General features: G+C 41.5%; 1 protein-coding gene across 1 annotated transcript in view; it reads left to right on the forward strand.

Moving 5' to 3' along the window:
- LOC142149709 (uncharacterized) overlaps positions 1-13288 on the forward strand; it is a 124568-nt gene that overhangs the window by 94280 nt on the left and 17000 nt on the right. The window contains exons 2-3 of the mRNA XM_075205014.1: positions 5078-5410; positions 11051-11416. Coding sequence (XP_075061115.1) covers positions 5078-5410; positions 11051-11416 — 699 coding nt within the window. The remainder of the gene's footprint in view (positions 1-5077; positions 5411-11050; positions 11417-13288) is intronic.

Here is a 13288-nt window from a genome sequence, read left to right on the forward strand (position 1 = left end):
ATGAGGATGGTGATGTGGTTATTGTAAATGAGGCACCAGGGGGGGAAACAGCTGATGTCCATGGGATGAAAAAGCCCATCGTCATGCCTGGTCAGAAGACCAAAAAATGCACCTCTTCGGTCTGGAGTTATTTTTATCCAAATCCAGACAACCAATGTATGGCCATATGTAGCTTATGTAAAGCTCAAATAAGCAGGGGTAAGGATCTTGCCCACCTAGGAACATCCTCCCTTATACGTCACCTGAATAACCTTCATAGTTCAGTGGTTAGTTCAGGAACTGGGGCTAGGACCCTCATCGGTACAGGGACACCTAAATCCCGTGGTCCAGTTGGATACACACCAGCAACCCCCTCCTCATCAACTTCCTCCACAATCTCCATCAGATTCAGTCCTGCAGCCCAAGTCAGCAGCCAGACTGAGTCCTCCTCAATACGGGATTCATCCGAGGAATCCTGCAGCGGTACGCCTACTACTGCCACTGCTGCTGTTGCTGCTGTTAGTCGGTCATCTTCCCAGAGGGGAAGTCGTAAGACCGCTAAGTCTTTCACAAAACAATTGACCGTCCAACAGTCGTTTGCCATGACCACAAAATACGATAGTAGTCACCCTATTGCAAAGCGTATAACTGCGGCTGTAACTGCAATGTTGGTGTTAGACGTGCGCCCGGTGTCCGCCATCAGTGGAGTGGGATTTAGAGGGTTGATGGAGGTATTGTGTCCCCGGTACCAAATCCCCTCGAGATTCCACTTCACTAGGCAGGCGATACCAAAAATGTACAGAGAAGTACGATCAAGTGTCCTCAGTGCTCTAAAAAATGCGGTTGTACCCACTGTCCACTTAACCACGGACATGTGGACAAGTGGTTCTGGGCAAACGAAGGACTATATGACTGTGACAGCCCACTGGGTAGATGCATCCCCTTCCGCAGCAACAGCAACAGCTGCATCAGTAGCAGCAACTACAAAATGGCTGCTCGTGCAAAGGCAGGCAACATTGTGTATTACAGGCTTTATTAAGAGGCACAACGCTGACAACATATTAGAGAAAATGAGGGAAATTATCTCCCAGTGGCTTACCCCACTTAGACTCTCATGGGGATTTGTGGTGTCAGACAATGCCAGTAACATTGTGCGGGCATTAAATATGGGCAATTTCCAGCACGTCCCATGTTTTGCCCACACCATTAATTTAGTGGTGCAGCATTACCTCAAGAGTGACAGGGGTGTGCAGGAGATGCTTGCGGTGGCGCGCAAAATTGCTGGACACTTTCGGCATTCAGCCAGTGCCTACCGCAGACTAGAGGCACATCAAAAAAGCATGAACCTGCCCTGCCATCACCTTAAACAAGAGGTTGTGACGCGCTGGAACTCCACCCTCTATATGCTGCAGAGGATGGAGGAGCAGCAAAAGGCCATTCAGGCCTACACAGCCACCTACGACATAGGCAAAGGAGTGGGGATGCGCCTCAGTCAAGCGCAGTGGAGACTGATTTCCGTGTTGTGCAAGGTTCTGCAGCCATTTGAACTTGCCACATGAGAAGTCAGTTCCGACACTGCCAGCTTGAGTCAGGTCATTCCCCTGATCAGGCTGTTGCAGAAGCAGCTGGAGAAAGTGAGGGAGGAGCTGGTAAGCCATTGCGATTACACCAAGCATGTAGCTCTTGTGGATGTAGCCCTTCGTATGCTTTGCCAGGATCCGAGGGTGGTCACTCTTTTAAAGTCAGAGGAATACATTCTGGCCACCGTGCTCGATCCTCGGTTTAAAGCGTATGTTGTGTCTCTGTTTCCGGCGGACACAAGTCTACAGCGGTGCAAAGACCTGCTGGTCAGGAGATTGTCCTCTGAAGAGGACCGTGACATGCCAACAGCTCCACCCTCATTTTCTTCCACATCTATGGCTGCGAGGAAAAAGCTCAGTTTTCCCAAAAGAGGCACTGGCGGGGATGCTGATAACATCTGGTCCGGACTGAAGGACCTGCCAACAATTGCAGACATGTCTACTCTCGCTGCATTGGATGCTGTCACAATAGAAAAAATTGTGGATGATTACTTTGCTGACACCATCCAAGTAGACATGTCAGACAGTCCATATTGTTACTGGCAGGAAAAAAAGGCAGTTTGGAAGCCCCTGTACAAACTGGCTCTATTTTACCTGAGTTGTCCCCCCTCCAGTGTGTACTCGGAAAGAGTTTTTAGTGCAGCGGGGAACCTGGTCAGTGAGCGGTGAAGGAGGTTGCTTCCTCATAACGTTGAAAAAATGATGTTTATAAAAATGAATAATCAATTCCTCAATGAAGTACAGCACTGCCCTCCAGATACTACAGAGGGACCTGTGGTTGTGGAGTCCAGCGGGGACGAATTGATAATGTGTGATGAGGAGGAAGTATACACTGTAGGGGGAGAGGAATCAGAGGTTGAGGATGAGGACGACATCTTGCCTCAGTAGAGCCTGTTTAGTCTGTACAGGGAGAGATGAATAGCTTTTTTGGTGTGGGGGCCCAAACAAACCAATCATTTCAGCCAAAGTTGTTTGGTAGGCCCTGTCGCTAAAATGATTGGTTTGTTAAAGTGTGCATGTCCTATTTCAACAACATAAGGGTGGGTGTGAGGGCCCAAGGACAATTCCATCTTGGAACTTTTTTTTTTGTATTATATGACCAATCAACAGTCGTTTGCCATGTTCAAAAAGTAAAACCAAATTTAAACAAATTCAAGAAATTAAACCAAAAGTAAAATGCCCTGTCATAATTTAAAACAAAAGGTATTGACGTGCTCTAAAACTACTGTATTGTTGTTTATATTTTATAAACACTACACTTGAAAGCTTGAGTCTTTCAATAAAAAAGTAACTGTCCATTGCACGAATATTTGCAACAGGGACAATTTTAGGGTTAAGAAAGTCAACTAATAACACTTCGACGCTGTCTGTCTTTATAAACACTACACTTGGAAGTTGGAGGAGGTATTGTGGCCCCGGCACCAAATTTACTACCGGGGCCACTCCACTGTGCAGTCCATATTTATGTGTATCAGATATTAAACAACGGTGACAGTTGATGCCCAATTTTTTAATTATATTGTGGCCTCGGTACCAAATTGTGTACCGGGGCCACCACACTACGCAGTCCATACCCTTTTTTGGTGGAATTCTGACCCGTGGAGGGTTTTTTAATTATATTGTGGCCTCGGTACCAAATTGTGTACCGGGGCCACCACACTACGCAGTCAAGATAGATAGATGCGTATCATAGATAAAGTACATTCAGTGGTGTGGGGCAAATTGAAAAATATTCAAAATGCACTGACATTATCAAAAACAAGAGGTTGTCACACGCTAAAACTCCAACATGTATATGATGGAGAGGATGGAGGAGCAGCCGTATGTGTAGTGTAATGCAGACCTGTTGAAGGTTTTTTATATATTTTATTGTGGTGCCCAGTGCCCACTCCTCTACACAGTCCAGATACATTTATTGGTGCGAATCATAAAAGTTCAGGGTTTTTAATATATATTGTGGTGACCCACTCCTCTACGCAGTCCAGGTACATTTATTGGTGCGAATCATACAAGTTGATGGTTTTCTTATTATATATATTGTGGTGACCCACTCCTCTACGCAGTCCAGGTACATTTATTGGTGCGAATCATAAAAGTTCAGGGTTTTTAATATATATTGTGGTGACCCACTCCTCTACGCAGTCCAGGTACATTTATTGGTGCGAATCATACAAGTTGATGGTTTTCTTATTATATATATTGTGGTGACCCACTCCTCTACGCAGTCCAGATATATTTATTGGTGCGAATCATAAAAGTTCAGGGTTTTTAATATATATTGTGGTGACCCACTCCTCTACGCAGTCCAGGTACATTTATTGGTGCGAATCATAAAAGTTCAGGGTTTTTAATATATATTGTGGTGACCCACTCCTCTACGCAGTCCAGGTACATTTATTGGTGCGAATCATACAAGTTGATGGTTTTCTTATTATATATATTGTGGTGACCCACTCCTCTACGCAGTCCAGGTACATTTATTGGTGCGAATCATACAAGTTGATGGTTTTCTTATTATATATATTGTGGTGACCCACTCCTCTACACAGTCCAGGTACATTTATTGGTGCGAATCATACAAGTTCAGGGTTTTTAATATATATTGTGGTGACCCACTCCTCTACGCAGTCCAGGAACATTTATTGGTGCGAATCATACAAGTTCAGGGTTTTTAATATATATTGTGGTGACCCACTCCTCTACGCAGTCCAGGTACATTTATTGGTGCGAATCATACAAGTTGATGGTTTTCTTATTATATATATTGTGGTGACCCACTCCTCTACGCAGTCCAGAAAGATACCTCAATGCAACGTTTTGGACTAATAACTATATTGTGAGGTGTTCAGAATACACTGTAAATTAGTGGAAATGCTTGTTATTGAATGTTATTGAGGTTACTAATAGCATAGGAGTGAAAATAAGCCCAAAAACTTGATTTTTAAACTTTTTATGTTTTTTCCAAAAAAAATCCAAATCCAAAACCTTAAATCCGAACCGAGACCTTTCGTCAAGTGTTTTGCGAGACAAATCCGAACCCCAAAAATAATGAAAATCCGGATCCAAAACACAAAACACGAGACCTCAAAAGTTGCCGGTGCACATCCCTAAAAATATGTAATTTTAGCAAAAAAAAACAGGGATTTTAGAAAAAAATCATGATCCAAAACCAAAACCAAAACACGCAAGAGCAGTTTTGCCAAAACCAAAACCACAACACAAAGTTAATCCAGATCCAAAACCAGAACACGGGTGTCAGTAAACATCACTAGTTTTGAATGGAGCAGACAATGTGGTGGGTAGGACTTTATGATATTGTGTAGAGGAACCCATAACAATTTTGGCCTCATTCTCCAGTGTGCATAAACTTTTTCTAATACTGTGCAAATTGTGATGGATTAATTAATTAATTAATTAATTAATTAATTTGTTGATTGTGAATCTTTGAATTATTGGATGAAATTCTGAATCTATTCACCTATCTTTATTATTAAGTACTCAAAGTCTTCTCTCTGTAGGTGATCAGTCTATATCTCAGCTGGATGAATTGATAGCTGTCCCAGGAGAAGAGATCACCATCCCCTGTTATTACCCTCAGGAGACCACACAGGCAGATAAAACAGTCACCTGGTATATAGGAGACAAGGAACTTTGTGCATTGAATAAAGATACAATTTACACCTCTGACGAACCACACAGAAGCAATGGGTACTCACTGATCAATTTCCCCACAGATGTCTCACTGCGCATACATAGATTTGTCGGATCTGGGTTCACCCAATACTGCTGCCAGGTGACCACCATTAATGGAACATTAACAAGCAGACGAGCCACAGAACTGGTCTCTGTAGGTAAGAATACAGTAGATCCCATTCTGTTGATCATTTATAAACTCTGTTTTAGACTGGATATGTTTATTTGCTGTGTTTATGAAAAATAAACCTACCTATATTGGAATCCTCACATTGCAAATTCAGAGAGAAACTGACAGATGTTTGGATGATACGTTATCAATTCAAATCCTAGATGTGTGTACTGTGCAGTAACAATATTTTAGCTAAATACATCTCTATAACAGACAAAAGCAAATAAGCAGGACATCCAATAGAGTACAAGGGTGGACACTCACCAGACCGAGAGAAAACAAGGCCTGTCTGGGAAACAGTGGGAAAGGTTTTGCTATTTAAACCCAGTGAATATTCCTCCTGTATGACAGGTGACCGTCAGATACTTCTAGTGAAATTGGAATTCAAAGGAAGCCGGACATTGTGCACACTGTGGGATAATATTCACAAAATTACTGTATTAAAATACTGACCTGATAAAAAAGGGTAAAGTCACTGAGTCAAACAAGTCATTATATTGATCTCCAAATTAGTTTTCTCTTAGAGCTTTGTGAGGGAATGGGGTACTACTGGACTGAGAACTTTTTATTCATCACCCGTTTCTCACAGTTTAATGTACTTTTTAATCCTTGGCCCACTTTAACTATATACACCAGAGCATCGGCATATTATGTGTATTATTAGTTCAAGTTATTAGGTACATTTTGCCCTTGCTATTATCTGCAATATTGTATGTATTAGAAATAGAAAGAATATTGACATATTGTGTGAAAATAACAGGACAGCAGAAGTAATTTTACTTGTGTTACCTAATGTAATTACCATTTGTCTAAAATGTCCATTGTTATGAGTTGTGGCTTAGATTTGGTTTGTAATCAGAACAATGTCTCAAAATAAAGGTTATTGTATAGAAATGTAACTTCTCCATGGAAAAGCAATTCAGGGCTTAAATTCCACCTCCACAGGGAACCCTCAGGAGTTGATTGAATAAGGTACCATTGTTCCTTCTGTTTGAACCCTATTATTATTATTATCCTTTATTTGTTAGGCGCCACAAGGTATCAACAGCACCATACACAGTACAAACAGTAGACTATACAGGGTAAAACAGTACAAAACAATATACAAAAATACCAGTACTTCAGAAACTCCAGTCTGGCTAATGCAATAAACATGGAGCAGAAGAACAGGTAGGGAGACAGGAGGGAAGAGGGCCCTGCTCATGTGAGCTTATATCCTAAGGGAGGGAAAACAGAACAGGCACAAGGGGAGCCAGATAAGGCAAGGGGAGAGAGCGAGCGGAGGAGATGAGGGGGTTATGCGGATGGTTGGTAGGCTTTAAAGAAGAGGTGGGTTTTCAGTGCACGTTTGAAGGAGCACAGTGTAGGGGAGAGGCGGATGGAACGAGGGAGGTCATTCCAGTGAAGGGGGGGCTGCACGGGAAAAGTCTCGGATTCTGGAGTGGGAAGAAGTGATAAGAGTGGAGAAGAGGCGGCAATCATTAGCTGAGCGCAGGGAGCAGGCAGGAGTGTGAATGGAGAGGAGGTTAGAGATATAGGGGGCAGTAGAGTGGGAGAGAGCCTTGTAAGTGGTGGTGAGGAGTTTGAAAAGTATTCTGTAGAGGAAGGGAAGCCAGTGTAAGGCGAGGCAGAGAGGGGAGGTAGAGGAGGAGTGGCGTGAGAGGAAGATGAGTCTAGCGGAGGGGGGAGAGATGGGAGTGGGGGAGGCCGGTGAGGAGGAGGTTGCATTAATCCATTGTCCACTAGTGAGCTTTATAGCCAGCCAGGAGCCTGACCCAGCAGGGGTCACCTGAGGGAGGACATGTGGGAAGTTAGAGGAGGAAGCTGAGTAGTGTGAGAAGCTCACCAAGCAAGACCTTTTGCAACTCCCCTTGGCAGGCAGTTCCCAAGGTGGGATTAGGAGGTGATAAAAGAGGCTACCCTGGGAGCTGAGCGAGTGTGACTGATTTTGGCCAAGAGGTGATGCTCTGCCAGTGATTCGCTATGGAACATATTTCACTGGATTTATTTGGACTGATTTCTTCACTTGTTGGACCTGCTATTGTTAAGGGGGCCATGCTGTATTTAATCCTGTTCTGCAGAATAAATCATCCTTTTACTTTTCCTCTAATCCTATAATACTGTGCCTGAGTGATTTGGGGACCACGTATCTTCACAAGCTTCATTAGTCAATCAACAGTGCAATGTAAATGATATAAAATGGGATGATCACATGATCAAATCCTAAATTATAAACCAATCCTATCTAAAAAAATATAATATCTTAATAAAAGCAATTACATAATCATTTGTACAAAGTGAAAAGTAAAATAAAAACACTTTAACTAAAACCCAAATATGAAAAGATTCACATGATCAGACTATCAAATTCTAGATTATAAACTCTTGTCCTTGACACATGAGTTATGTGATTGGAACATAAACATCAATACTGGTTAATAATACACAGATCACATTATTAAAAACACTCCTTTAAACCATACTTGCCAACATTGGCAAGTTGTTTCCTGTGACAAAGGTGGGTATTGAATAAGGGGGCGGGGCTCAAAGAATTGCATAATTAGCCCCGCCCCCAAGCTATCATAAGCATTTTGAACAATAAAACAGGGGCCGGGTCCACAATGACGCATGCACAATGTCACTAAGCCCTGCCCCCTCCATTTAATTTAACAAAGCTGGCCGGGATCCGAGAGAGTTGCCTGCTCTCCCGAGAGTCCGGGAGAACTCCCAGAAATTTGGGAGTCTCAAATTCCGGAAGAGAAGGCAACTATGCTTTAAACACTAAAAAGAATATTCCAGAAACATACCAGTCACATGACCAGAATAAAGCTGTTATAATTAGCTGAGCTTGCTGTTTTCTGTAAGCCTGAAGCAAACTATATCCAAAACATTTTTCAATAAAAATAAAATATAAGATAAGTTAGATGCATAATACTGAATCATAAATAAAATAATTATTATCAGTATCTAGAGTTTGAGGACCAATTATGCATAGCTTAAATCCATACAGTCTGTAACCGAAACCGACACAGACACAGATAGACTGACACTGACAGCAACAAGACCACTCCTTACCTTAGTTTCAGAGGAAACTTGTGTTTGTGATGCTGAGTCTGGTTTAGTGCTGGGACATTGAAGACAGAGCCTAAAGTACATAGTGCTGCTCCCATACCGATATCATGCAGTACCATGTCAAGCCTCTAGTATACAATGCTGCTCCCTTACCACAGTTATCAGTTTCATCTAATAGAAAAGATTAATATTGTAACAGATGCTGTTAATGTACTGAACAGTTTTCAGAAAAAACTTTCAAAAAATTGGCAATGGAAGAGAACTGAACATGCTGATGACGAGCTGCCTTTAATGATACCTGCAGTTTCTGGTCTCCTTAGGCTGCATCTGATACACCAGCATCCCCAGGTTTGAATTGGGAACTTAAAGCGGTCCTGGAATTTTTTTTTAAATCATCTGCCAACACAAAAGTAGTTTTAATGATATTGTCAATTGCAGTGGACTTTGACCATATGTTCAGCAGAGTGATCGGAGAACAGGTCCAGTGCAAGGTAGAAGGCAGGAAATGGGATCAATGCAAGAATTACTAAAGTATCACCAGAGTTGAACTAAGGCTCTGGGTGACCTGGGGCACTTAGCACAGAGGGGTTATCATTTTAGATAAATTTTAGACAAATGCACAGACAAAACTGCACTACTGCACACAACTCTGCCTTCACGAGCAGAACACTGTGAAGCAGGACATACATCCCAACTGTCTTTTCAGTCAGATCAAATCCTGACTAAGCGAGGCAGTCACCTAAATTTGGGACTTCCCCACCAGACTCAGGACAGTTGAAAGACTGTCCTGCTCTCTCCTACCTGTTCTTGTCACTTTCACCACCTGTGGCTGCTGGTTTCTTTAGTTGTTTGTCTGGATCCTGGAATGTTGGAGGCCCTATTTGGAGAGAAAAAATGTGTACATGAAATTTAGAAAACTTCAACCAGCCACGGCATTATATCAATAGCACCCATATTTAATAATTAGGCCTCCCTCCAGCCTCAACATTAAGATAATAGTACTTACATTTGATAAAAAGATCTATTCCCCTCCAACCAGCCCTGACATTAAATTAATAGTATACACATTTAATAAATAGACTTATTTCTCTCCAACCAATCGCAACACCTACTACCACACTCACACCCCCCCCGCCCCCTGGCACCCAGCAAGTAGATATAGGAGGCCGTTGAACGGCCCCTACACATAACTAAGTAATTTTTTTATTTTAAGTCCTCATAAAATACATTAGGCAGCCTCCTGAGGCCACCACTCTACCAGGAAAAGTCCAAGTAGATTCTATGGCCAATCCGCCCCTGAGCACAACTGATATGTGCAAAAGTGTGCTACCGACTTGCCTATCCCATTGTCTCGCTCTCTCCTTAATTTGCCTGGCCCCATGATTCATGTCTGTTTCCAATTGCCTGGTATCAAACATCTTTTCTGCCACCTTATTATTTGCTGTCTATCCTCCCTGCATCATTGCCTGGAACTTCCTTTCTCTGTACCCTTTACTCATGTCTGCCCTCCTTATTTCACCCCATGGTTCTTTTCTGTCCTCTTGCCTCCATTTTTCATACTGCCACTTTTCTGCACCAACCCCTTGCCCATCTCCTTTTTCTGTCCCTTTTCTCATGTATTTTCTTCTTCTTTTTGAAAAATTTATACTATTAGGGATATATAAATGAAGACTCCTTTAGAAGCCTAATTATGCCTACAGTAACAGCATAATCATTTATTTTTATATTGGCATTTAGTATTTCATTTATACCAATCACTTCTAAGTTAGCTAACAATATGGATTGCATAGGACTGAATAAAAACAGGTGATAATGATGATGTCTGACTGATAGGCAGATGGCTAGTGCTACCAATATCATTATCACTAGCTCCTAAATTTTCAATTTGTGGTATATTTACTCCAAGGAATATTTTGGACAGATAAAAAGGTACTTCAAATTATTTTATATAACTTAATACCATTAATTTATTAGGAAATAATAAAATAAAAAGTAAAAAATAATCTAAAGGGGTAGTTTTAAAGTCTTTTAAATGTATAACGAGTAGCTTAGTATAAATTTACTCAGATTAGGGAGTACATTGAATACATCTATTCAAATCAGGAGGTGCTTTGTATAAATTACCACATTTTAGGATGTACTTGGTGAACATTTACCGTCACATGTCATAAAAAATGATGGCAAACCCTGCCATTTAGAAGACAGGATACCCTTTCCAACTCTATCCATGTACCCATTATATTTATATTATTCTGGTGAACCAGATCACCTTATAACAGTTAACCACTGTATTATACTAGTTTGACAAAAGGCTCATAGATGAAAGAGAGAAGAGCCCATATGATTATTTTCTATAATCTTATTGAGCCTTTTTCTATTCTACAATTTTTTTCTGACCCCATATACTCAAAATGTTTCACCAGTTACAGAACATGTGGAAATACAGGGGTCACCTCTATCATGTACTAACCGTTTACTCTAAATTGCTTCAATTGAATGTGTTGAAGATGTTGAACTCTCTCTCATTGTCCTTTCTCACTTTTTATCTTTTTAGATTCAGCAGCATCCTCACAATTTATTGTTAATCAGCCAAATAATATCATAGCGGACACAGAAGGTTCTGTGACTCTTAACTGCTCATACAGTTATAACAGTGATAGAGATGTCCTGTGGGTCAATATTTACTGGAGAATAAACAGCACACATGGATCTTATGCCTACCACCCTTACCAGGAAATGGTTCATCCCAGTTATAGAGGAAGAACAAATATAACAGGATCAGCAGATCTCCACATACAGGGAGTGAAGAAAGCAGACAATGCCTCCTACTACTGCTTTGTGATGATCAAGAGGTGTGCAGGTCCCAACCAATATCTGCAAACAATTTCATACGGAGAAGGGACCAGACTGATTGTGAAAGGTAAAATAAATAAAAAAATAATAAAAGAAAAATATTTGTTTTTAAGAGTGTAAAATTGGCTCATAAACTGCTTCTGTGTGAACATGGTAAATGTAATACATCTGCTAAATCTCAGTCCCACATACATAGTGATCCAGAGTAACTTATGTTGTTTTACATTGTAGTAATGTGAGCGTGGTGGATAGATGGGATCCTCCTCATAAACACAGATTCAGTCCTGACAATATATTAAATATAAACATGTATAGAAAACTAGCTAAAGTACCCGGTGCTGCCCTGTTTAAATCTTTAAGTTATTAAGCTATTAATGAGTTGGATGTAACTGTCAACATTTTAAAAATAATTAGCAGCTTAGTAGCTGTGACTGGATCACTCATAAATAGCTTATGGTATCAATTTATTTAAAGGAAATAGCGCAGGACACTTATTTATATAATTGCATTGCACTTATTTTTTATATTGTATATATTCTGAGATAGGAAATCGTTATTTCTGAGACCAGGGTAGAAACTCGTTTTTACTGCTTTGACCTTACTAAAGGATATGCCTTATTTCTGATGTATATATCTGATACAAAAGGCCTTTGTGGATAGAGGTCGTTCGTGTATTGTGATGTGGGAAACTGGCTTGTTTTTGGTTTTTGTTGTTCTGTGTGAATATGTATTCCGAACGGTCTGAAGAAAGGGTGCATTTGGGATAACATAAGCGGAACAGTGGCAAAGTAAGCCCAGCCAGTTCCCAGCAACAACAGACAGGATGGCATAGGCAGTCCATCGTGTCAGAGAAGCTTCTCGATCACACCCATTAGGTGGCAGCCCAGTGTTGTTTTTGTTTTTATATTAAATGTTATCCAAATCCACTCAGTGGAAGGCCCAGAGCAGGCTCTCCAGTTCAAACTTCTGCCCAGCGTCCACCAACGGGAGGTCCGACATAGATCCTATCCCCCTTAAAACCTGGCCAGGAACAAACTGGACCACATAGCGCTGGTTTCATACCAATCAGTGCAGGGGTATATGAATGCAAACAAACCAAATACATTCAGCAGAGGGGCCCGAACAGTCTCCCTAGGTCAAATTTCTGCCCATCGTACACTAATGGAAAGTCTGACTGGGACCCTAACCCCCCTAAATCCTGGCCAGGATCCAACTGGACTACATTGCATTCATCCCAATCGGTGCAGGGGTGTCCGAATGTATAACTGGAAAGACAAACAAACCAAATCCATCTAGTGGAAGGCTCAGAACAGGTTCCCAGGGTCAATTCTCTGCCCAGCGTACACCAACGGGAGGTCCTTTCGGCATCCTAAATCTTCAAAAACCTGGCTAGGATCCAACTGGACCACCTCGCATTGGTTTCCTGTCAATTATTGTGTTACGGTGCTGGTAGTTACAGGTCTGATAGTCAGAGCAGGCCTGTACATGACCAGATGCTGAGTCTACTAGGTTCAGAATAAGGAGGCAAGACACAATGTAGTTCTTCAAAACTTCAATGAAAAACATATATATATATATAAATATGCAGATGATAATATGCAGGTGTCCAATAGCCACGGCGGAGCGTGACAAGGATAAACACAATAACAGTCTTGTTATATGCACATGAACAGACTTGCAGCAGGCTGTGTATCAGTAGAGGCACAATAGAGAGAAAACAAAGTCTTGGTAATATGCACAAGATGATACTTGCAGCAGGGAAATCCCAGTAGAAGTGCTCTAGCACTAGGTAGAGAACTGAAACTCATACACAGGAAGACACAGGGTACACAGGAGTCCAAGGAATCAGGCTAGCAACAAGTTGCACTGACAGTGAGCAGATGTCAGTGCTGAGTTTAAATAGAGCAGGTAAAGTGACCACGCCCTGAGGGTGAGTCAT

The sequence above is a fragment of the Mixophyes fleayi genome, chromosome 4 (genome assembly GCF_038048845.1).
Source record: "Mixophyes fleayi isolate aMixFle1 chromosome 4, aMixFle1.hap1, whole genome shotgun sequence".
In the NCBI taxonomy this organism is placed as follows: Eukaryota; Metazoa; Chordata; class Amphibia; order Anura; family Limnodynastidae; genus Mixophyes; species Mixophyes fleayi.